The sequence below is a fragment of the Saccopteryx leptura genome, chromosome 10 (genome assembly GCF_036850995.1).
Source record: "Saccopteryx leptura isolate mSacLep1 chromosome 10, mSacLep1_pri_phased_curated, whole genome shotgun sequence".
In the NCBI taxonomy this organism is placed as follows: Eukaryota; Metazoa; Chordata; class Mammalia; order Chiroptera; family Emballonuridae; genus Saccopteryx; species Saccopteryx leptura.
Genome location: NC_089512.1, coordinates 27073847 through 27100700, shown reverse-complemented (window position 1 = coordinate 27100700; position 26854 = coordinate 27073847). Strand labels below are relative to the sequence as shown.

The 26854-nt window shown below is 39.9% G+C and overlaps 1 protein-coding gene across 1 annotated transcript in view; it reads left to right on the top strand.

Annotated features, from left to right (window-relative positions):
* The first annotated feature begins 378 nt into the window (after positions 1 to 378).
* UBE2E2 (ubiquitin conjugating enzyme E2 E2) overlaps positions 379 to 26854 on the top strand; it is a 322326-nt gene continuing 295850 nt past the window's right edge. The window contains exons 1-3 of the mRNA XM_066351320.1: positions 379 to 596; positions 6378 to 6561; positions 17878 to 17928. Of these exons, the coding sequence (XP_066207417.1) occupies positions 6386 to 6561; positions 17878 to 17928 (227 nt within the window). The 5' untranslated portion in view covers positions 379 to 596; positions 6378 to 6385. The remainder of the gene's footprint in view (positions 597 to 6377; positions 6562 to 17877; positions 17929 to 26854) is intronic.

Genomic DNA, 26854 nt, shown 5'->3' with positions numbered 1-26854 from the left:
CTTGGTTTTAGGGAAACTCCCACCCCCAGCCAACATTTCCCTTTAATGCGCGTGCCCGTCAAGGTCCCCGCGTCCCCCCACTCAAGCCACCCAGTCCGCCTCTGTTTCCCTCACCTCCCCCAGTCCCTGCCCTTACCTTACCCTAGGACGCCCTTCGCCCACCCCGATACCGCCTGCCCTCGGAACTCGGCTGTCACTTTACTTTTCCACGCCGCCTCCCCGCCCCCTCTTCGGTCGTGCTCCGGGAGGAGCAGGGGCGGAGCGGAGATGTGTGTGTGTGTGTGTGTGTGTGTGTGTGTGTGTGTGTCTCTGTGTGTGTGTGTGTCTGTGTGTGTGTGTTGGGGGGGGGGTGCAGAAGGCGCGCGCCGCCGCCGACGTGGGGCTCGCGCTCTCGCGGTCTCTCCCGGGCAGGCGCGGGCACGTGCACTCCTGGGCGCGCGCGCGGACGGTCGGGCGGCGGCGGCGGCAGCGGCAGCGGCTCACGGAGGCGGTGGCTTCACTTTCCAGGACTCGGGGGCGGCCACAGCAGCAGCCGCGGGCAGCAGCCTCCGGAGCCGGAGCTGGAACGGCCGGGGGCGGCAACGGCGGCGCTGAGGGTGAGTCCTGGCGGCTGTGAGCGCGGCGGGGACAGGCGTGGCCGGGCGGTCCGGTGCGTGGTGCGTGGGTCCGGCGCGTGGTGCGTGGGTCCGGCTTTCGGCGACTAGACGGTCTGCGGGGACACCCAGTCCTCGGGGCCTCCCCTGCCCTCCTTCCCCGCCTCCGCAGCCCTCTTGCCAGGCACTTGGGCTTGAGCCCGGGACCTGGCGGCCGCCCCTCCCGCAGGTATTGGCTCCTGCCGCTTTGGTACCCCCCCTCCCACCTTCGGGCGTCCTGTCTTTCGGGGTGACCCCCACCTCCTCTCCACGTCGCAGGTCTCGGCTTACACAGCTCGCGCCCTAGTTCCTTCCCTCCTGCTCCCCCGCGTGCCCCGTTCCCTGCGCCCCCTCCCTCGAGCCTCCTGCCCCGGTTTCTCGCCCTTTCTACCCCTCCCCCTCCTTCCCATCCCCCCCTCCCGGCCTCTTCCCTCCCTGCCCATCTTCTACCCTCTTCTGTTCTCAGTTCCCCATCCTTCGCCACCCTCCCAGCCGCATCCTGGAACTAAGTCTTTGCAAAAGTACAGGATAAATGTCACGGTGGAAAGTGCCCGGCTTGATCTTTTGCTATTTTCCCTAATTGCATAATTGCTGCACATGGTGTCTCTCCCTGCGAGTGCGGGGGTATGCGCCCCCTCCCCCCCAGCCGCTGCCACCGCTCCCCCTGTGTCCCTCCCCAAGACCTTGTGGGGTGTGTTTGTGTGTGTGCACTGGTGTTGAGTGTGGGTTGTATTGGTCTTTTGTGAAGCCTAGCGCTTGTCACACTCCGGAGCCAAAGCCCGTTTTTTTATTTATTTTTTCCTCAGGTCTCTCTTCTGTGCAGCCCCCACTGGCCTGGTTTGAAACTGGATTCCCTCTGTCCCCCACCTCCCACTCCCAGTTCCTCACTATTCCCCCTCTCTTCTCTCATAATGTTTTGATCTTTTTGCCCTTTACCATTTCTAATGAAGATAAAGCGTAGCTTCTTGTGCCCCCCCCCCCCCCCCTTACAATCAACCAGAAATGTCCAATCCATCTTCCCTTAAGGAAATTAAGGCCGCTTTAGAAAAACATCATCCTGTGCTCGGTGTCTGTTAGACCTATTTGCATGTTTTTGAGATTCATCGTATTGTATTGTGTACACTTGAGAGTACACAATATTTAAATATTTCTATTTAAAAAGTAAAAAAGAAAGCGCTACGGTTTACCTTCAGATTATCTTGCGCTTCAGAAAGATTTTAAACTCTTTAATTTTTTATATCCCTGATTCTTAAAAAAAAACAAAAACACTCTGATTTTGAATGTGATAATTCAGTGTGGTCCTTGGAATCTAAATATTTGTGTTTACACAGACAGTTTGGATGCTCCTTGGCTTATGGGCAGATGCTCACGATGGGAGGTTTTCATATAATGTCGTGTACCCCATTCTGTCATTACCAGGACATAGCATTTTCCTCAAAAATCAGGTGTTCCACAGTTATTTCCTGTGTAAATATCTTGACACTTAAGAGCTGGATACTACTAGATGTTGTGCATATAGTATAAATTATTTTGCATTTTAGAAAAGTTTAGAAACGTTGAGTCGAAAGACAAGAGGGATATCAAATCACAGAATTAAGCGTTTTCCTGTTGTAAAGCTCCAGTGAGCACTTGCTCTTGCAGTTTTATACCATGAGATACAGTTATAAGGCTTATCTGGACAGTAATCCGGATTTATGAAGTGAGTATAGTTGCTTTTATGTTATCGGTGATATTTATAACCAAATTATTTCATTTTTATGGAACATGTGAGTTTCATTCACTGTACGTTGCTAATTTCCAGGACTGTTATTCCAACATAGAATGCATAGCTAAGACAGGCGTAAGTAATTTGTGTGTTGAAGAAGGAACAATATCCAAACTCTTAATTTAACACATGTGTGATAAAAGTCTACCTTACTGTTTTATGTTTAGAAAACAAGTTAAAATATAAATTGAAATATCTTGATATCTTTGAAACAATCCTTGATGAGTAGCTCTGTTTATAGCCCTGGAATTTAAATTTATTTTCCCTCTAGATTAGATGACTGGATCAAATGAGCTATCTAAGAATTAATCTTAAAGATAATTTTAAAATGATGTTTTAGAAATATACTTAAAGAGTTTTAATTCAGGAATTTTTATTCATTTGTACTTTAGAAAACCACCAACTTTATATTTACAACTAATTAAATTGCTTATAGACTATTTTTTTCTTCATAAAAATTAGTTGCCATATGAGTGATACAATAATAATTTTCCCCATATATTTTTCTATAATTAATCATTTATAAAACAAAATTAGCAGAAATTTGCCTTCCTCTTAATATTTGAAAAAGGTATGAAAACTTTTCTTTCTAAAAGTTTCTGTAGCGGTTATAGTGGCATCAGATGAATTTACCATCCCTAGCTTAAGATTTGGATAAAATAGTGGCTTGGGTTAAAAGTGGAAGTAACTTTTTTCTCTACTATTAAACTATAGAAATTATACATCTGTTTGGGTATTTTAAATAGTGTTTGTAGTAGTCCCCTGCTATTTTGGAGCAGTTTATGAATTTGGGTTTCAGTTTATAGCTCAGATTAATGACATCATTGAGTAGTCTTAAGAAATTGCATACTTATGGCATTGTTAGAGAGATGTAAATGCACACACATAGGAGTGTTAAGAAGAATGTAGCTTGAAATCTGCAACAAACTCTTAGGCATAGTTTATTAAACTAAAACTCCAGTTTTAGTAACAAATAATTTTATTTAGTTCTCCATATATTTGTCATGTAATGGGTTGCTTCTCGTAATTGATGTATAAAATGATTTCTCACTCATTTCACATTTCTTAAAATATTACCGGCAGCATTTTGTTATATCCTACCAGTGGTCGGCAAACTCATTAGTCAACTGAGCCAAATATCAACAGTACAATGATTGAAATTTCTTTTGAGAACCAAATTTTTTAAACTTAAACTATATCGGTAAGTACATTCCTTATCGAGGTAGCGCCCACACGTGGTATTTTGTGGAAGAGCCACACTCAAGGGCCAAAGAGCCGCCTGTGGCTCGCGAGCCACAGTTTGCCGACCAGGGTCCTAGAGCCTTTCCCTGGAATTGTTCTCTTTCTCACTCCCCTGCACATCTGCTCTATCTAAATACTATTATGTACATCAGTGGTCCGCAACCCCCGGGCTGTGGACCGGTACCGGTCCGTGGGCCATTTGGTACCAGTCCGCAGAGAAAGAATAAATAACTTACATTATTTCCATTTTATTTATATTTAAGTCTGAACGATGTTTTATTTTTAAAAAATGTCCAGATTCCCTCTGTTACATCCATCTAAGACTCACTCTTGACGCTTGTCTCAGTCACGTGATACATTTATCTGTCCCACCCTAAAGGCCGGTCCGTGAAAATATTTTCTGACATTAAACCAGTCCGTGACCCAAAAAAGGTTGGGGACCACTGATGTATGATACATACTTACAAGATTTTAAACCTCTGCTATATTTTAACTGAAAGAGGTAAACTGAAAAAAAGTGTTGAGTCCAAGGATAAGAATCAAAATAAAATAAAAATGAAAAAAAAAAGCAAGAAATGCGTTATGACTAGAGCTAGATGTGAAACATTCTGATATAAAATTTCAGTATTCTATGCAGTCACTTGAGTGCTCATAGGAGATGTCACGGCTGTGGAGACTGATGCTCTGCATTTACAGAATAGGTAAAAAAGCAGTCGGATTTCCCTGGCAGTGTGTCTGGGAGCTTGGGCAGACCTAGTTTTGTTTGTTGGGGGAAGGGAGCAGTTGGAGTGGAGAGGGGTGGTGGTGTATTTGTGTGATATCTCATTGAAGGCATTTAGTATTTTCTTTCGACTCTTCACTTCTGTGTGCTTCCCGAATTTTCCATTCTCTTGAAATAGTTTTTGGTTTGTCTTACCATAAAAATTTCAATCCTCTAGGTATGTATTACAAAACCCCTTTGATAGAGCATGCTACAAGTTGAATCTTTGCAGGTGATGAATCTTTGTCATTGTTGACTAGGTGTACATTAGGACTAATTATAGGAATAAAAACCAGTGCTTTATTTGATGTCTCTTTTCTATATTAATAATTTTTCTTGATCATATCAAATATAGTTCAAGTCCTAATTTGATTGAAAGAAGTATAGTATCTTTTTCGAAAAGAAATTTGTTCCATTTATCTGCGATTTTTAAAGGTATAGTCTGGTGTTAATGTCACTTCTAATAGGTATGTAGTTCAGTTTTTCTTAAAGAAGAGGTGCCTGTGATGGTGCTCTTCTGTGCCCAAAGTGGTTATTAAGTCACAGGAACATGGACAGCACCAGGCCCTTCCGAGTGTAGACTTCAGCTTTGTCAGTGTGGTTTTGGATTTGCCCGTACACTCTAAGCTAGACGGGTCTTAAGGGATGTATTCATAGTAATCCAATTCAGAAATTGGTTATGATAGAATGACAGATGAGAAGGGATATTCCTTTTCACTTACTGTAATTTCTTTTCATGTTTGCTATCTAGCTTACAACAGCTACCTATGGTATCAAGGTAGCGAGGAAATGGAGTTGGTAATCAGAGCTGCTTGGAGAGCATGAACTCAGAGCAAAGGGAGTTTGAAAGCCTTGAGGGGTAGGGTATTTCATTCAGATGGTGGGGGGAAGGATCCTTCGGCGTCTCAGTATAGTCTCTTTCTCTTGTGAAACATGGTCGGTTGGTATACTGCTGGATCAATGCTGACACCATCATATGGTTCAGTTTTTATTTAGAAAAATGTGGGCCTGTGTGTTCTTCTGTGATCACAAAGGTTGCTGAAAACGATCGATTAGTTTAGAGGATTTTAACCTTAGCCCAGTCCTGAGCATGTGTTCATTGTAAGAGGATGGGAAGTTGTCCCTCACTTCTCTGTTCCCGTGACTGTTTTTTACCAGCCTGTTAGCATTTATCAAGTTGGCTTACCCACTAGACCAAATTTCTCCTGCTTTTCGGACCACAGTGCCTAACACGGAGCTTAATGGCAAGTAGCCCCCTTCTTTTGGTAACAGCTGTATTGATTGTAATTCACATGCTATAAAATTCACCCTTTTCAAATGTATCACTCAGTGGTTTATAGAATATGTACAGTTGTGTAACATCACCATTATCTAACTTTAGAACATTTTTACCACCCCAAAGGGAAACTTTGTACCTATTAGCAGTCCTGCCCCATTCTTCCCTCACTCTGAGCCCTTGGCCACCACTTACCGACTTCTCTTTTTGGTTTTGCCTATTCTGAACGTTCGTATAAATGGAGCCATACAGTTTACGGTCCTTTGTGACCGGCTTCTTTCACTTAGCATAATGTTTTCAACGTTCATCCATGTTGTAGCATGCGGATACCATACTTCATCCCTTTATATGCTGAATAGTATTTATTTGGGTGGATTTGGGTGGATATACCACATTGGATTTATTGATTCATCAGTTAGTGGACATTTGAGTTGTTTCCTGTTTTTTTGGCTCTATGAGTAATGTTCCTGTGAACATTTTGCGTTATCTGTTTTGTATGTTTTCATTTCTCTTATCAGTCCATTTTGAATGAATGAGAGAAAAGTCTTGTTAATTCTCAAAGCTGTTTTGTGAATGGCCAGTTCTTTCATTTTGTATTAGCCTTACTTGTTCTACTTGGAGGCTCATTTCCTCTCTTTTTTTTGGATGACCCTGCTATAGTCCTCCCGCAACTGAATGCATGCTTTCTGCTTTATTAACTAGGATCTAAAATGTCCACTGAGGCACAAAGAGTTGATGACAGCCCGAGCACTAGTGGAGGAAGTTCTGATGGAGACCAACGTGAAAGTGTTCAGCAAGAACCAGAAAGAGAACAAGTCCAGCCCAAGAAAAAGGAGGGGAAAATATCCAGCAAAACAGCCGCTAAATTGTCAACTAGTGCGAAAAGGTACCTCAGTTACTGCACCTTTTCATTTCTGTATCAGGTGTCTTAAGTTCCGTCTTTCTGTTGCATTTAATCATTTTTGGGGGGATGGGGACCATGACGTTCATGGGTTTTTCTTCTTCAAGGTTATTTCTTTAACATGGTGTTAATTATAGGCAATATGAACTCTTTAGTATTTAGAGTCAGTTAAAGAGCCTGGCAGCTTGGTAAATTACTAACCCGTAGTGTGTTTGTGTGTTTATGTAGGTGAGCATATACAGGATAGTGCCTGTAAAAGTGATGATTTGATTTATAGTTACTTGAACATAAATTTTATTCTGTTCAGTGAGACAGAATAGGGAGTAGGAACCCATTAAAATAGTTATTGAAGGATAGTACATTTTCTACTACTCCCTGTTAGTAAAGTGAGAAATGCCCGAGTTTACAACAAATGCATCTTGATTTCATTATGTTAGGCAGAGGGTCAGTTTTTTGTTTTTGTTTTTTGTATTTTTTGAAGCTGGAAACGGGGAGGCAGTCAGACAGACTCCCACATGCACCCGACCGGTATCCACCTGGCATGCCCACCAGGGGGCGATGCTCTGCCCATCTGGGGCGTTGCTCTGTTGCGACCAGAGCCACTCCAGCGCCTGAGGCAGAGGCTATGGAGCCATCCCCAGGGCCCGGGCCATCTTTGCTCCAATGGAGCCTTGGCTGCGGGAGGGGAAGAGAGAGACAGAGAGGAAGGAGAGGGGGAGGGTTGGAGAAGCAGATGGGTGCTTCTCCTGTGTGCCCTGGCCAGGAATCGAACCCGGGACTCCTGCACGCCAGGCCGACACTCTACCACTGAGCCAACCAGCCAGGGCCCAGAGGGTCAGTTTTGATACAGATTTTCATTTTCTATAGGAAATGGATACATCTAGAAGGTAGTTATTAAATGATTCTCTAGTGCCACATCAGTTGCTCATGATCATTGGCATGCAGTTGGACTCATCAGAGGGAATCTGCTTTAATATTGTTACATTATAAAATATACCTCTTGGCAAATAGTTTAAAGAAAAATTAAGTTTAGTAGAGTCATAAACCTGTGATTTAATATTCTTGTTTTGTTTTTAATACCTTTTTATATTGAAAAAGGAAGTATAGCCTGACCTGGCGGTGGCACAGTGGATAGAGTGTTGGACTGGGACGTGGAGGACCCAGGTTTGAAACCCTGAGGTCGAAGGCTTGAGTGTGGTGGGCTCATCCAGTTTGAGTGTGGGCTCACCAGCTTGAGCATGGGGTTGCTGGGTTGAGCCCAAAGGTCGCTGGCTTGAAGCCCAAGGTTGCTGACTTGAGCCCAAGGTCACTGGCTTGAGCAAGGGGTCACTCGTTCTGCAATAGCCCTGTCAAGGCACATATGAGAAAGCAATTAATGAACAACTAAGGTGCCACAATGAAGAACTGATGCTTCTCATCTCTCTCCATTCCTGTCTGTCTGGCTGTCCCTATCTGTCCATCTCTCTGTTTCTGTAAAAGAAAAAAAAAGAAGTATAACTAAAAGTAGTCTGTAAATTTTGGGCATTGTGGATTGTTTGTTGAATGACAGCGTTACATTTTATTGGAGAGTATGGATTAGGGCAGGGGTCCCCAAACTACGGCCCGCGGGCCACATGCGGCCCCCTGAGGCCATTTATCCGGCCCCCGCCGCACTTCTGGAAGGAGCACCTCTTTCATTGGTGGTCAGTGAGAGGAGCATAGTTCCCATTGAAATATTGGTCAGTTTGTTGATTTTAATTTACTTGTTCTTTATTTTAAATACTGTATTTGTTCCCGTTTTGTTTTTTTACTTTAAAATAAGATATGTGCAGTGTGCATAGGAATTTGTTCATAGTTTTTTTTATAGTCCGGCCCTCCAACGGTCTGAAGGACAGTGAACTGGCCCCCTGTGTAAAAAGTTTGGGGACCCCTGGATTAGGGGGAACTCCTTTCCCAAATTAGAATCCATTATGGAGACCCTGTTTTCCTCTGGCCTAGGCAATCAGAATTGTGAAGAACCTTCTTAGGCCCCCTGTGGGATGTGACTTTGTAAGGAGAGATGCTGGAGTGAGGGTGAGTGGTCAGCAACCCATTCCCAGGGATTAGGGTGGTCAGTTCCCCCTTCCCAGAAGTGTGTTGCTGACCCCTAACCTCTGTTGAAGGAGTTGTGTGAAAGTCAGCCTTGACCTTGAAACCTCTATCCTAGAACTGGCTAGTGCAGGGGAAAGGGTTCAGTTTGTTGTTGCCATGACACCACAAGTCCAGAGAGCTTCATGTGGCTGCCCCTGCCCCTCTGCTTCCTAACCACAACACAGAATGGCCCACTGCTGGAAAACAGGGCGTGAAGTCAGAATAGATTTGAAAGGTGGAATGGAGAGTTGTGACAGTTAGTTGAAAGAAAGGAGTTTGGGGGTGGGTGGATAAGAGGTATTCCAGGACATATTGTGGCCCTGTGTGAATGAGGAATCTCTAATTCAGTCCTCAGCTTCTGATAGGGTTCTCATGGGCCCTCCTCAGCTTCTCAGAAAAGAGAGGCTGGCTGGCCCGGTCTGTGGAGTGTAGGCCTCGAGAGTGCTTCTGCCCGGTCTGTTCTCTGCTTGCCCGTGACTGCTGCTCAGCAAAGACTCCTGTCCATGTTTGGGAGGCCCAGCCTCTCCCCCTGGCAGCACCACCGTAAAGCACCTCAAAGTCGTATTTCTTGGGTGATGTATCAAAGACCAGATTATGCTTTTGAAAGAGGGTAAACTGTATAATGTGTGAAAGTGTGAAGAATATGTGAATTTTTTCAAGTACGTGGATCATCTTTTGCTTTATTTTATTACAATGTGTACAAAATGTAGATTATGTATTCAAGCCTATATAGTTCTCCCCCTGCCCCCTTTAAATAGGGGGTAAGACCCAATTTTGAGATAGTGCATGTGCCTGTCGTCGAAAGAATCCTTCCATTGGCAAATTCATTCTTGTGAATCTGGGATTTTCAAATTGTGATTCATGACCTTTCTGTGGGTGGTCTCTAGTGGTTTTGTGTGACAGTGGGTGTAGTCATTTACCATTTGTTTTAAATATAAAAATGTTGCTTTGCTGTTAATTTTTTTAAGTAAAAGAAAAAGCTTAATTTTTTTCCCTTCTACCATTTTAGTTGACAGTGAAGTTATTATATTTTCTCTCTGTCTGCTTACATTCTAAGCAATGAGAGAGACTGGGAATCATGGGGTAGCATCCTACATCTTCAGAGTTCACCATTATGTCCCTAGTGCCTCGTGCAGTAGTGTCACAGTATTTATTTACTGGTTGCCTTAGATTTTTGAGTTTATTACAGGGATTGGAACTTTCATGGATATTAGGATCTGGATACAAGTACAGTTTGTTCAGAAGATTCAAAGTTAGAGCTCATTTCAAAATAAAATTCTAATTTACCTTTTATTATTGATAACTAATTTTTATTCAAATGTAAAATCTTTTTCCAATTAGTATCATTTTATGAGAGATAGTTAATCAGAAGCAATGCAGAACTTGGACTCTAGAGATAGGATCTGGGTTTGAGTCTAAGTTCTAGCATTTAGTAGTCCTGTGGCCTTAGTTATATAATCTAACATTTCTAAGCTTCAGTTTTCTCTTCTGTAAAATGGACGTAATAATGGTACCATCTTCACAGGGCTTTTTTTTTTTTTTTTGTATTTTTCTGAAGTTGGAAATGGGGAGGCAGTCAGACAGACTCCCGCTTGCACCTGACCGGGATCCACCCGGCACGCCCACCAGGAGGCGAAGCTCTGCCCATCTGGAGCGTTGCTCTGTTGCAACCAGAGCCATTCTAGTGCCTGAGGCAGAGGCCACAGAGCCATCCCCAGCGCCCGGGCCAACTTTACTCCAATGGAGCCCTGGCTGCGGGAGAGGAAGAGAGAGACGGAGAGGGGGAGGGGTGGAGAAGCAGTGGGCGCTTCTCCTGTGTGCCCTGGCCAGGAAGCGAACCCAGGACTCCTGCACGCCAGGCCGACGCTCTACCACTGATCCAACTGGCCAGAGCCACAGGGCTGTTTTGAGGACTGAATGTGATAAGGTATTTCTTTGGCACATAGTAAAGTATCACACATTGATCCTGTTATTTATAGACTTTGTGCCAGTTAAGGTCTATGATAACATTTTTCAAGTCTGTTTAATAAACTTTAGGAAAATGAGGTATTAACCTCTGAGTACTTAATACGATTGTTAAACTAGAAAAACTCAGATGCTCTAATTATATATATATATTATAGTAACTCAAAAAAGGTACTTTGCACAGAGGAGCTCAATTGCATGCAATGGACTGTACTTGTAAAATTAATCATTTGGTGTAGAAACATGTCTATTACTCTTGTTATATTTGCTAGTGTTTGGTTAGTTGAACTGTGTCTGCAGTGAGAAATTTTGATGGTATTATCGGCTACTCAATTCTGTAAACATCTGTTTCGAGCTCTTTGTTGAAATGATTGTGCTGCTTTCACATGTGGACACATCTGTAAATGTGAATATTAAACCACATTTATTCCAAATTAACTTTGTTCAGAAAGGACATGGTGATTTTATTGGACACATTATAATATTCTAGGACTGATACTTGGTTTTATACTCTAAATTTTAGTTAGGTTAAAAGGTGGATTTTAGTCTATTCGAGTGTGAACTTTTATTATATGGGCTGATCTAAGTTTGTCTTCCATATGAGAATGAGATTGTAGATAATCTTTTGTAATTACTGTGTTTTCTTAATTCTAAATGTACATTTAAAAACTTTTTAATGTTTCTGAAATCAGGGTGCATCTTCCAGTTAATGTGCACAGTCATCAATTGAGAGTGTTTTAAAAAATCAGTGGGTCTCTTAGAATCACAGACACCCTTTAATAGCATGGGTTTGAACTGCGTGAGGCCACTACATGCCGATTTTTTTCAATGAATACCTAGACTGCTGTTGCTCCACAGTTGGGAGTCGCAGATATGGAAGTCCAATTGTATGCATTGATCTATGCCGTTTGATATAGGGACTTGAGCATGTGCAGATTTTGATATATATGAGATTGTCCTGGAACCCATCCCCTACGGATACCAAGGAAAGGTAGTTACATTTTTGGAGAGTCAGAATTTATATGTGGAGCCTGACCAGGTGCTGGCACAGTGGATAGATAGTTGGCCTGGGACCCAGAAGACCCAGGTTCAAAACCCTGAGGTGGTTACCAAATTGAGTGGAGGCTCACCAGCTTGAGCGTGGGGTCACTGGTTTGAGTGTGGGATCCTAGACATGACCCCGTGTTGCTGGCTTGAGCTCGGAGGTCTCTGGCTTGAGCAAAAGGTCACTGACTCAGCTGGAGCTCCCCCTGCCCCCTGTCAAGGCACATAGGAGAAGCAGTCAGTGAACAACTAAGGTGCCACAATGAAGAATTGATGCTTCTCATCTCTCTCCCTGCTAAGAAAAAAAAGTTATACATGGATTTTTGACTGTCAGGTGGTTACCCTAACCTCAGTGCTGTTCAGAGGTCATCTATATATACAGTAGTTCCCTCTTACCTTCGGCTTTCTGCATTATCAGTTACTTATGGCCAACCACAGTCCGAAAATATTAAATGAAAAATTTCAGAAATATATAGTTCACACGATTTAAATTGCACACTGTTCTGAGTAGTATATGAAATCTCACACCCATTCAGGACATTAATCATCCTTTTGTCAAGCATATCCACGCTGTGTACGCTTCCTGCCTATTGATTATCAGATCAGCAGTCTTGGTATTGCAGTGCTTGTGTTCAAGGAACCCTTGTTCTAATTAATAATGGTCCACAGTGCTAGAGTAGTGATGCTGACAATCAGGATACGCCAAAGAGAAAACCATCAAGTGATCCTTTAAGTTAAAAGGTGAAGGTTTTCAACTTAAAAAAATTATGTGCTGAGGTTAAGATCTGTGGTGAGAACGAGTCTACCTTTGAAATTACCTTAATTTATAAATTTTACCGTAGGTATAAATGTACAATATAGGGAAAAGCTTAGTACATACAGAGTTTGGAACTATGTGAGGTTTCAGGCATCCACTGTGGGTCTTAGACTGTATCCCCTGTGGATAACAGGGCTTCTGTTGTATCACTATTCAGAATTAAACTTATTGTTTGCAATGGCTCTGTGTTTCCTGGGTTAATTCAGAGGCTACACAGATTTTTAAAAAATTTAGTAATTAATTACAAGATGTTTTGTTTTTTGAGAATAAGTGCATTTTGGAAGCTCTGATCAGTTGATTGAATTGGTTAGCATAGGGGTTCTCCAGTGACTGGGGAACGCAGTCTGGAGGGGAATGTCAAGAAAATCATCTAGGTGGGATAAAGGGATTTCTTTTTTAACTGCCAAGAAAACATCTTTGTAAAATTCCATGTCTATATATTCATGTTCTTCTTGGTACGGGTGAGTTATTGAAGTTTCTTTAACCTAAAATATGTGTTTGTGTGTTTTAAATATGTCACTACATACACAGTGCTTCATTTTTCTGAACTGTTTTAATCCAGTATGTTGATGTTAAAATGAGTGCTCCATATCGTCTCCATTTTGTATAATATTGCTACCGTATTCTTCAATTAAGTCTCAATGAATCACGATTGTTATTCCCCACCACCACCCACCTTTTCTTTTAGCAAAGAGTACAGTCACAGGCTGTACTCTTACCATTCCTGGAATAGTTATATTAGGTGAAGTCTTACACTGAAATTTAGTCTGTATTTTGCTGCTGACTTATTTCAGAAATAATGTGCAGTTGCTGAATTCCGTATCATAATAATCATAGATGTGGCACTGCCTGGTGGAAATTGGAAATTTAGGCAATTGTCTAGTTAATTTATGTTTGAAGAAATAATTTTGCCTTAAAAGTTCTGATAAGAGAGAGGTCTTCGGCCCTGGCTGGTTGGCTCAGTGGTAGAGCGTCGGCCTGGCGGGGGACCTGGGTTCGATTCCCGGCCAGGGCACATAGGAGAAGCGCCCATTTGCTTCTCCACCCCCCCCCTTCCTCTCTGTCTCTCTCTTCCCCTCCCACAGCCAAGACTCCATTGGAGCAAAGAATTGGAGCAAAGATGGCCCGGGCGCTGGGGATGGCTCTGGGGATGGCTCCTTGGCCTCTGCCCCAGGCGCTGGAGTGGCTCTGGTCGCGGTGGAGCGATGCCCCGGAGGGGCAGAGCGTCGCCCCTGGTCTGTCTGACTGTCTCTCCCTGTTTCCAGCTTCAGAAAAATACAAAAAAAAAAAAAAAAGAGAGAGGTCTTCTTGTTGGTTTGATTTAGCAAGATAATTGCCTGTCTTTTATCTTAGCAGTTTATAATAACTAGCCTTAGTTTCCCTTTTTTTAAAGGGGGACTGATAAACCAGTAATACTTAGAGAATTCTGTGAGATTTATTTAATTCACTTTTAATAGTCTTAAGATCATCATGTGAAAGATACACTGTAAGTGTGAATTATTGATACTTTTTCATTTTTTCTCACCCTAAGGGACAGTGCCTGAAATAGCTACCTTTCTTACTCCACATGTCAAGACTGGGAAACTTAATATATAGTATGATGACAACTTTTGAGATGGAACTGAATTGCTGTCATTGAAAATAGCAGGACATCTTGCAACCATTTAAATAGCAATTCTTAGTATAATCTTTTTTTGTCAAGAGAAATACAACCATTTTTAGGTATATATTGATTCATTACTCAAGAGTTGTCAAGTTTATCAATAAATTGCTTTTGTTATTGAATAATTAGATTTGGAATTACAGAGTCTGGAGGAGTTTGACTTCCATAATAGAACTTTATGGCAACAAATTATAATGTATCAATTTTTTTTAAACCAATAGGGACAGTGTAAGCATAAAGCAAGATGAGTTATTTGAAAAATGCCAAAGAAGTCCTTTTATGTTAAAAATAGTTTTCTTTGACATTTTAAGATGTTCTTTTGAATGCCTGTTCTTTGGTTCCTCTTAGTTTAAAAACAATTTGTAAAAGTTATTATTCATGTTTCTGGTAACAAAGGAAACATTGCAGAGACATTTTTAATGGAAAGCAACACTTTTCTGTCCACACACCCTCCCTATCACAATTTCTTTCCTGTGAAACAAACTTTTTAGCTGAGTTTAGTCTTTCTATTGGTTTTCTGCAGAACTCTAAATAATATACTCTCATCTATCTGTTGAATTGTTGACATAAATAATATCTTTTGACTCCTTCCTGTGAAATTTGAGGATATAGCTTGTGTACCTACTCTTCCTTTTCCCTCCTCCAAATTAGAGATAGTCACTATTTCTTTATTATTATTTATTTATTTATTTATTTATTTTTAGAGAGGGGAGAAGCGGGAAGCATCGACTTACAATAGTTGCTTCCTTATGTGCCTTGACCAGGCAAGCCCAGGGTTTCGAATTGGCAACCTCAGTGTTCCAGGTCAGTGTTTTATCCACTGCGCCACCACAGGTCAGGCCAAACATAGTCACTATCTTATTCCTTTGAATTTCAAGAGTATTTCTTGGTTCCCTACTTTGTAAAATGGGGCTTATCAATACCTTTGTTCTTTCTATTTACTCATACCTATCCTGCATCCACTTTTAGCTGATTTCTTTTACTTCACATAATTTAAAACCTTCAAGGTTAGTAACATTTCAATTTTAGTGCAACTATATATATTCTTCTGCGCTTTATCTCTATTAAAAGACCCACTAAATTGTCTGTCAGACCAAACAGGCTGTTAGAATTAGATTTCCTACAAGGATTAATCTATTCAATGAGTCATAGCATTTAGACAATCTATCAAATACCTCTTTTTTCTCTTTAACATCTGTTATTTAACTATAATTCTTTTATATTTTAGTTAGCTTCATATTTGACCTGTGATTTTCTTACAGAGGTGTTTTTCTTCTGGGATTTCTGGTTGTCTTGTTTTTTGTTTTCTCCCTCGAAAGATGTGTCTTTATGCACCCTGCAGCCCCCTCTTGGCCATCTGAACCTGTTTAATTTATACCAGCCGCTTTGTCTTCCAGAAATATATTGAAGTTTCTCATTATTGGTGACCACCCCCTTATTTTTGCTGATTATTCCCTTTTGCACTTTCCGTATCTTCTCCCACCAGGTGGGGTCCTGAAGGAGTGAGAGGTGAATGTATGTGTACTCAGTTGGCTACCCTTACCCTGGACTTACCCATTACAGTGCCTGTTTTACACTTTTGTGTGGACTCCATAAAGGGTGTTTGTTCTCCTATGTCAGATCTTTGAGACTTCCCTCATTTAATTGTGGGCAACATGTGCTCTATGTGCATAAAAACATATCATAGAACCCATATGAGAAGGAAATTGTGTTTTAAAAATAAAAGGGATCATGAAATTTATAATAATTCACACCTTAATTTATAGGACAGAAAGCAGAAAGAGAGAGGGAACAGTCTTTTTACCTAAGAACTCTCAATTAATGGCATGACAGAATTAAAATGAAAGTTTTTCGATTTTAAATTTATTAGTCTTTTTTTTTTTTTTTTGTATTTTTCTGAAGCTGGAAACGGGGAGAGACAGTCAGACAGACTCCCGCATGCGCCGACCGGGATCCACCCGGCACGCCCACCAGGGGCGATGCTCTGCCCCTCCGGGGCGTCGCTCTGCCGCAACCAGAGCCACTCTAGCGCCTGGGGCAGAGGCCAAGGAGCCATCCCCAGCGCCCGGGCCATCTTTGCTCCAATGGAGCCTTGGCTGCGGGAGGGGAAGAGAGAGACAGAGAGGAAGGAAGGGGGGGGGGGGTGGAGAAGCAGATGGATGCTTCTCCTATGTGCCCTGGCCGGGAATCGAACCCGGGTCCCCCACACGCCAGGCCGACACTCTACCACTGAGCCAACCGGCCAGGGCCTAAATTTATTAGTCTTGTTCTACTTTATAATGCCTTCTAACCTTAAGTCACGTGGCTTAGGAAAATGAACATTTTAGTAGTAGTATGCCGTTCCTTCAGGAATTGGGTGCTGCTCCTCCTGGAGGAGGAGTCTTGTCCGTTTTAGTAGTTCTAGTGGTTGTCTTGAAAAAGATGTAGAATGAAATCGAAAGTAAATGTTTTTGTTCATACTTTTGTTTTTTAAAGTACTTTAATCAACTATCATTCATATACTACCACAGTAATTACCAGACAACAGGCATCCAGCAGAAGTGAATCTCATATTTAAAAACCAAAGCGAAGGAGAAGAAATGCTCTTGAGAACTTGTTTTTGTTTTTGTTTTTTTTTTTGTTTAACAAAGGCTACATTTAATAATGCATGAATGATAGTTAAGAGTTTGCTAAGTATACAAAATAATAGTGTATCACTGTTAGCCTTTGTATATATGTATATAGGGAGTTATGTACAATTCAAAATCAAAGTTGAAAATAACGTAAGACTGGTTTTAAAAAAAGTTTTCTTTGTGTGAAATTCCTGCAATGATATTAAAATGATTATTTACATATCAATAGGATAGTTCTAGCAGAAGGAATAGTGTCAAACTGGAAAGCCTCAACCTATTCCAACCTAGGGGCCATATATGATATATATATTGTGTGTGTGTGTGTGTGTGTATTTTTTTTAAATTTTTTTTTAAGTGTGAGAGACAGGACGTGAGAGAGATGAGAAGCATCAACTTGTAGTTGTGACACTTTAGTTGTTCATTGATAACTTCGCATACATGCCTTGATGAGGGTGGAGTGAGGGGCGCTCCAGCCGAGCCAGTGACCTTGGGTTCAAGCAGGCAACCTTGGGCTTCAAGCCAGGGAGCATGGGATCATGTTGATCACAGGCTCAAGCAGACGACCTTGTGGTTTTGACTCTGGGGCCTCAGTGTCCCAGGTTGATGCTCTACCCACTGCACCACTGCCCACCAGGCACCACATGTAGTTTGAGAGTTTCAGGTGGACTGAGGTCCCAATAATCATTTCTTCAATTGATTGGATGAATCAGGATGCTTAGATTCAGCTTAAGCTGATCATCTTTCCATCCTACATAGGAATGTTCTAGTACAAATCAGAAGTTGAAATGATCCACAAATAATGCGACAAAAGTTTCCAATATAAACTAGAAATTTTGGTTAGTGTTATCAGTTCAGCGGTTTAACGAAGTTTGAATTCAGTCACAGTGCTGCTGCTTCCACAGGCTGCATGCACTGCTGGTGGCCAGCCTTGTTATCCTTTGTAGGTGCATTGCCAAAACTGTGGCAGAAATTCCTACTTTGTTATTGCATAGGATGATTTATGCAGAATAAGTATTTGTAGAAGTATAACATTTTAATGACATGTTAAGTGAGTGAAGACATTTTAACATAACTTTGTTTTTATTTTAAAGAATTCAGAAGGAACTTGCAGAAATTACGTTGGATCCTCCCCCCAACTGTAGGTAAGTACTTGTGGATTTTTATGTATCTTTATATTTTGCAGGAGTTATAATTGAACTGTTAGTCTGATGTGCAACTGTTGTGTCTATTAGTAAAGCCATTATTGTGGATTGAATTTAAATGACTGTGGAAGACAGTGGTGGTTAATTCTGTGCATAAATGTAATATTGAGTAAGTGTGTTTGTAGTGGTACAGTGGAGTTGCCGAAAATAGAATTATGCAATAACAATAAGATAATGAAATTATAGGGTAACAAATACAATTATCTTTTAATAGAAATGGCGTTGGGGCCTTAAATGATTTTTTTAATGACAGAGTAAATAGTGTAACTAAAATATTTGCTGTTTGATAATTACTCAATTATTATCTTGTTGAAAAGTGGCTTTTTTTAAAGTGCCGAAACATAAAACTGTTCTTCCTGGTTTACACTATTTCTTACAATCATTGATTGTGACTAAGTAAGAATGGGTGATTTGAGGCAATGATGTTTAATTTAAAACATTCTCTCCTTTATGTCCACATGGCATCCATTTTCTGGTCAGAGTTTACTTCTAGGAAGTACAGTACCTGCCTGGAAATGATGAATGATATACAGGTACATGGAAGAAGAGGAGAGAAATGACTTCTGGTTTTAGACTTTATCTGCAGTCTGGTGCAGTAGTTGGAGGATGGCTGGCTATTTTAAGACATTTCTTTCTGTTTTGATCTAAGGCCAGTGCTGGAATCAGGCCAGGATGGTGTTTTTATAGTTTAAATTGGTAGTCTTGTGGATTGAAGGGGAGAGGGTAGATTATGGGGAAATGTTTCCAATATTGAATGCAGGTAGAATTTATTGTTAGGTCTGACTTCTGACTTTACTGATCTTATTTTTTATGTGAAAGTAAAGATTGCAACTACAGATATTAAAATTTTACAGATGGTTCTATTGATAGTTGGCTGGTTGACATCTAATTTGTGTAGGAAGAGTTCTAATAGGTTTATTATGTTGGTGGTGAATCTAAAATGGTTTTTTACCTGAGAGTCATATGAGGTATATAAACTTGAATAATGTTCAAAGAATGTTTCACTCAAATAGAACACGTTTCTTTGTTAGGTAAAAGTTTAACAGTAACACTTTTTGTCACACTTAAGACTGTGTTACATCACAGTGGTTTCAGATGACAGATCCTTGTTTAGGCTTTGGTGGCCAGTTCGTGTAAATGGATTGATTTGCAGAACTCCAGTTTGAAGTAAACCTAAAATCCCCACTACTTCTTAGGATAGTATTTGCTTTAATTGTTTGACTCTTTGTTTCTTTTTTAATAAACTTTTTTTTTTTTTTTACCACATATATCATTTTATAACCTTTTTACAAACAGTGGGTTATTGGTAAGTACATGAATTTAATATACTTGCTTAAATTTTGACAAGAGATGACTGGCAAAATAAGCTAATTACTTGGTCTTAATATGCTTGTTTAAGGCTTATTTTTGATAAACGGAATCCACATAAAATATCATGTGATGGTTAAACTGCTACTTTGCTATTGGATATATTATTTTCTTATGTATTACCCTAATACAGCCTCGACTTATAAACCAATGGTTATTTAAATAAAGTAGTTAAACCATGGTTCTATTTAAAGTAAAAAAGAAAAGTTTATTGTGTCATCTGAAATTTGGAGATTTACTTTCTTCTTTTCTTTTTAAGTAACATGAGGGGAGATAGTGAGACAGACTACACAAGCATGCGCACCGGCATCCACCCAACAGCCTAATCTGGGGCCAGTGCTCGCAACCGAGCTATTTTTAGCTCCTGAGGATGATATATTACTCAGACTAAACGAGCTATCCTCAGTACCCAGGACTGATGCTCGAACCAGTCGAGCCACTGGCTATGGTAGGGGAGGAGGGAGAGAAGGAGGAGAGAGGAGAGAAGCAGACGGTCGCTTCTCTTGTGCCCTGACAGGAAATCAAACCAGGACGTCCAAATGCCGGGCCAGCATCTATCCATTGAGCCCTTGGCCAGTGCCGAGATTTACTCTTTCATTGAGCCTTAGTTAATGATATTATTACTGGTTATGGAAGCTCTTTATAAATAAAGCATTTCAAAATGTAATGTCACACATAATAGGCTCTTCAGAGAGTTTTAGGAAAGATAGCTATTTTGTTGTATTTTTCCCCTCTCCCAGTTTCACTGAGATACAGTTGACATAAAGCATTGTAGACAGGTATAGGCATACCTTGAAGATGTTGCATGTTCGGTTCCAGACCACCGTAATAATGGGAGTGTCACAATAAAGCAAGTTGTAATCTTTTTGCCGGTGGAGGGCTAGCCTTCAGTTTGTAAAAAACACAATGTCTGTGAAGCCCAGTAAGTGAAGCCCCATAAAATGAGGTATACTTGTACTTACTTTGATTAATTCGTTTGCTTAGGGAACTTGCAAGGAAATCCATTTAATGGTATGAAGACTGGATTGCCAATAAGTTTGCTATAGAATCGAGGTTGAAGTCTATGGTGCAGTGGCTTTGGCTCCTTTTATTCATCTGAAGTAGTTGATTGGACTGGATCAGGCAGAGATAAAAGATCCTACCCACCACCTCACCTTCATGTGTGTGGTGCTCCCCTTTGGCAAGCAAAGGGTCCTGTCTGCTGTTGCTGAGTGGGAAATGGTGGTTGGGTCTACGTCCTTGATGAGCTGTGCTACTTATTGTAGATGTTCAGTGTGTCAGTGTGTTTGTTAAGTGGATTACTATGTGTTTTGGGTTGTTTGATGCCAAATACTTGATTGTGATTTATAATAAAATTGCCTTTCTCTATTTCAGTAAGGATGTGGTTACTCTCTTCAGAAAGGGAAGTAGAGCATAATTTTAGTTTGGCTTATTTTTGGAATAAAGTTTAACAGTGCTTTTGTGGTTGATTTTTTGTTTGTTTGTTTGTGGTGGTTGCACATTTGTCCTAATGGCTAGGATGAATTAATTTTAGAAGTCTACTAAATTAAAGCTATCTGCCTAATTGAAGGAGTCAAATGTCATTCCCCTAGTACTACCTTTGTGTGTTACCTTTCACAGTAACCCGTGCCTCTCAAAACCCTTCCTTTTGGTGGCCTGGGTAGTGCAAGCTCTCTGTGACAGATAGAGATCATGGGAGGGAACATCTGTGGGTTTACCTGGTTAGGCATTTGGAGTGAAGGATTTTTATCTATTGTCTCTGTGGGTGTGGGTGGGTGTCGCATTCCACTTAGATTGTGGTCTACTATTACTTCCTGGAATCTGAACAGACCAGTACAATCTAGTTTGTGTGTATGTCAGGTTAGAGATGGGAATTCTAAATCTTGGTACATCTCTTACATGACGTACAGTGAAGCAATTCTTGGGATCATATTGAAGGAACTAACTAGCATGTGTTTTAAGTATTCTGCAAGTCTGTCATTGAACTTGTGGACATAAAGTCTCCCTGAATTACATCACTCATTGTAGGTAGGTAAGTTTACCTAAGGCATTTTTAGAGGAAGTTACTCTACTGTTACTCTACTGTAGTATTGCTTAATTTTTTGAATGACCCTAAATATTTTTTAAAAGAGTAGCTACAGAATACTTTGATATTAGGTTGGATTATTCCTTCTTATATGAAGCAGATGCATGCACATCTTTCAGTTTCTTTTTCACTTATTTGTTATCCTTGAGGTAAAAATGCAACAAAAGCTGAGTTAAATTGTGAGTCTTTTTTTAAAATGACGATATGAGAGTTAATGTTTAAAAACCAAACTTTATATACATCTAAGAAAAAAGTTTCTGTTCATGAAATCATAGGATCTATAGGGCCATACACATAGAAAATTAAACATACCTTTGGTGAAGTTTGGTTACATACTTGAGTATTTCCTATAAATAGTAGAGTCTGTTTGCTTGGCCTCAGCTTGTACCATGGGTAACATAATTGATGCATATAATTTGCAAGGGCTCTATTTTGAAGTCTCTGCAGATTCAGAAATCTTTTTATACCACACGCTGAATTGGAGGTACTGGGCTGTTGGTTACCATGGCTCACTACCTCAGTGCCTTGCACACCAGCTTAGCTGGATAGAGTGGGTCAAATGCATGCTGTATCTACACAGAGCTCTAACAGGCAGAATTGCTGCCCCTTGTAGATGACTATATTGTGACTTTTAGCATTCCTTACAGGTTATCAAAAGCACCGATCTCAAATCTGTGTGCTAGTTAGTGTGTTTGTTTATAAGTCCTTGATGCTAGTGCTAAACTGGCAGCTTGCTAGTAAAGTTGCCAAATTAAAATTTAAAATACTGTTTAAAAGATAAGTTCTTCTTCTGTATTGCAAAGAAGCTAAATTCAAATGCTGGGATGGTCTGAGTTGTCCAAGTTTGTATTAGCTTTATGAGCATGGGAGTGGGACAGATTCTTACTATATTTTGAAAGTACAGATAACAGCAAAATGATACGTTTGGGTTTTGATTTTTGACTTAGTAATTGAGCAAGTAAAAGGAGGAAACACTAAGAATAGAGGATGTAGTTCAGTTTTACTAGCAGTTTTCACTTTTTGTTGCTATGTTTCAATGATTTACATTCATTGAACCACAGGCTTTGCTTTACTTTTTTTAAAAATTGTAACAGCTTTTGGAGATATAAAATATGAAATTCGGTGGCTTTTAGTATATTCACAGAGTTGTGTGACCATTACAGTCAGTTTAACAACATGTTTATTACCCCCTACCTTTAAGCAGTCGCCCCTTTCTCGTTTCCTCCCAACTCTCCCACCCCCCAACCCCAGGCAAGTGCTGTCTACTTCCTGTCTCTGTGGATTCGCCGATTCTGGACATTTTGTATAAATGAAATCATACAATATGTGGTCTTTTGTGACTTGCCAATTTCATGAAGCATGTTTTCATGGTTCACCCTTGTTGTTACATGCATCATCAGTGTTTCATTTCTTTTCATCTCCATGGCATTCTGTTGTACGGATATACTACGTTTTACCCATTCATCAGTTGATGGACATTTGGGTTGTTTTCACTCTTTGGCTGTTACGAACAATGCTGCCGTGAATATTTGTATACAGGTTTTATGTGGGCATTTGATTTCAATGCTATAGGAGTGGAATTGCTGGGTCGTATATTATAGTATGTAACTTCGTTGAACCTTTTGGGAAACTGCCAGATTATATCCCAACGTGGCTGCACCATTATACCTTCCTGCCGTCAGTGTATGAGAATTCCGGTTTCTCCACAGCCTTGGCAGCAGTAATTGTCTGTCTTTTTGATGTTAGCCATCTTAGTGTGTGAAGCAATATGTCATTGTGGTTTTGATTTGCATTACCATGATGCATAACGGTGATGACTCCCATCATTTCATGTGCTCATTGACCATTTTTATATCATCTTTGGAGAAATGTCTGTTCAAGTCCTTTGTCCATTTTTAAGTCGAGTTGTCTTTTTATGATAGAGTTGTAATTTTTTTATTTTTGATACAAGTATCAGATACGTGATTTGCAAGTATTGACTCCTATTCTGGGGATAGTTTTTTCAGTTGGCAGTGACCCTGAAGTACAAAAGTGTTACATTTTGATGAAGTCCAGTTTATCTCTTTTTTCTTTTGTTGCCGTGTGTTTGGTATGATTTCTAAGAAACCATTGCCTAATTAATCCAAGACTAAAGATTTTCTCCTATATTTTTCTTGTGAGAATTTTTGTTTTAGCTGATCTATTTTATATATGGTGTGAAATAGAAGTTCAGTTACAGTTATTTCCTTGTGGAGACCTAATTATCTCGGTACTATTTGCTGAAAAGATCTTTTTTCCCATTAAATATGCTTGACATCTTTGTTGAAAAATGAATGGATCATAAATGTTGTAAAGGTTTATTTTCTAACTGTCAATTTTATTTCATTGATTTATATGTCTGTCATTATGCCAGGACCATACAATCTTGATTACTGGAGCTTTGCAGTAAGGTTTGAATCAGAAACTGCAAATCCTCTCAGTGTTTTTCAACCACCGATCCATGGATTCTCCAGAAATTTCGTCCCAGTACATGAAAGAGTTAACCACCAGGCTATTTTATAAAGATGATAGACCCAGTGATCTTAGTCAAATTCGCTTATGCTCAGGGTGACTTCTGCCTTAGCGGTCCCCAAAATAGCTCTCGTATTTTCACCGGTCCCCTAGTGTAAAAAGGTGAAAACCACTGCTCTGACTGATTTACTTTTCATTGTCTTAATTAGTTAAGATATTCCCAGTATAGAAGAGGCCATGACTGGACTTATACCTAATATTGACTTATACCTTACTGTTGAGAGCCATTTAATAGAGGAAAATGTAATTTCCAGATTATAAGAATGAAGCAATATATAGGGAAAAAAATGTGTGGGTTAACATTTTTCATAACTATATGATATAACAGGAAGGCATTGAGATAGAAATTTGGGACAGTGTCTTACATTGGTGTGATTTCTAGAAAGAGTCACAAGTGCAAAAATCTACTTATCGCCACTAATTGTTTTCCTTCTTTTGTCATTATAGTGATAATTATATAGCATTTTGTAGCTTTATAAGGGTTTTCATATATGATGTCCTTTAGTCTTTTATCCGCTCTGTGGGACACCTGGGGTTGAGCAGCTTGCTCAGGGTCGCACAACTAGAAATGGTTGATTTGGATTTAAACCCAGGGTTGTTTTTTTTTTTATCTTTTATTCTTTATTTTTTCATGTATGTGAGTAGATAGAGAAATAAACTCAAAATTACATTTGTGGCTACTTGTGATTCACTTAAAGAAAAAAAAAATCAACATGCCAGGCAATCCAGAATATTACTTGGCCTCTGTTTGACTTGTATTTCTGTGTTCCATGAGTCAGGATTTAGCTGGAACCTTTGAAAAATAGTTTTTTGAGTATAATGATTTTTACCACACTCACTTGTGCGTGTGTATATATGTTAATGTTATTATTACTGGCACTCGTTGAGGTAAAGGATTCCTTTATATTTAACAATTCTTAACTCAGTGTTTGTAGATGTCTGTCTTCTTAATGCCAAATTGACCCTGTTACTCTAACTTTAGGTCACATCCCCCTACAGTTCACGTTAGTAGTATTTATTGAGGGCTTAATAGTAGATAATGTGCTAGATGAAGTTTAGGCTCTCCAGGTGTAACTCCTAATCCTTAGAGATCTCTGACAGTTAATTCAGATATAAAGCAGACGGATCCTTAAAGACCAAGGCTATGAGTATGATGGTACTGTTTATTTGTAAAAACTGCCAATATCTGTGAACTCGGCAAATCTTAAAGTTGATAATGCTTCTCTTTTTTATGTGAGTAGTCCAGAAGCTAATAGCCTTATAACTTTTCTACTTTAGTGATTAACTGCATTTTGTGTTGATATACCTTAGCCCTCATTGTGTTTGATTTTATTACTCTTTTTCCCCTTTTATATCCATATCTTCATTTTACACTAAACATTTTAAGCTGCCTCAGAATTTTTTTTTGGAGCAACACAGATTATTAGCAAATAAACGGAATAACTGGAAGGTGATGTAAATGTGTATTGGTTAGCAGAATGCTGGAATGCCCCTTACGTGGAGTCATTAACATGGTAAATTTTAAATATATATTGAGTCTCTATGTTACATCTTTGTATATAGATAGATTAAATTATCTCTTTAGTATAAATAATTGAGTAGTATTCTTATATATTTACTCCTGTGAATTTTTGACTCAGTTGTTGCAGTGTTGAGTGGTTTTGCATGGACTTGATGAAGACTGAAGTCTTTAAATAGCATTTGGTATACACTAAGTGGTTAGAACAGCTAGAGAATTGTTTGGACTGTCACCTGCGGGTTGGATAGCTGAAGAGCTGGAGTCTGTGTACAGTGTGACAGAGAAGGAGAAAGCATGCTCTTACCTTCTGTTCTGTTGGCATTTCAGAGCTTCAAGCTTATGTCCTCCTATTCCTGCCTGCTTTTATAATGTTTAAAGTTATCCTTTGTTACAGCCAAGAGTATGCAGGGTGGGCAAAAGGAGGCTTACAGTTGTAATACAAATAAATAATACAAGAATAAATTGTTTTGTATATTCACAACTGTAAAGCTCCTTTTGCCCACCCCGTATGTATGGTTTTTGTTTTGTTTTTTTTTTGCCTGTAATACCTTGAGGCTGACTTTTCACCTGGGGCCACAGCCAACGTAGAGCCTTAAGGGGCTGTTACTTTGAATGGGAATGTCACGTGTAATTGCTGTCTTATACCTTTACTTCAAAACTGTACTTTGGGGACCTGACCTGTGGCGGCGCAGTGGATAGGGCCTTGACCTGGAATGCTGAGGTTGTCGGTTTGAGGCCTCGGGCTTCCCCCGTCAAGGTACACACGGGAAGCAACTGTTATTACGAGTTGCTGCTTCCCACTCCTCGCCCCTGCTTTACTCTCTCTCTCTCCTCTCTCTAAAATGAATAAATAAAATCTTAAAAGAAAAACTGTACAATAGTGAAATAATTAACTATTTCAGTTTCTTCTTTCAAAATGTAATGTGTTACATCTGCCTTTAACCATAGATTTTAAAATGTTTCTTTCGTAAGAAAGGAAAATATTGAGTGTGATAAAGTGAGTTTTATGCCCATTACTTGTGGTCTTTGATATATTATTATTTTTCTATTATTTGTTGCTTTAAAAACAGTACAAGAATGTGTTTGACAAAAAAATATTAAATTATCACAGTGGGATTATATTTTATAATAGCAACAGAACATTTTATCACTTGTTTTTAGTTTGCCCAGTTTTATAGCTAGTTATTATTTCAGATTTATTACCTAAGCACTTCAGATAGAAAGTGGCATATTACTCTCTAACATGTAATATTATAATTCCCATAGCTGCTTTATCTTTTAAAATGTCCTGAAAACTGTACTTTTAGCACACCCAAAGCATTTCTTTATAGTGATTATTACAT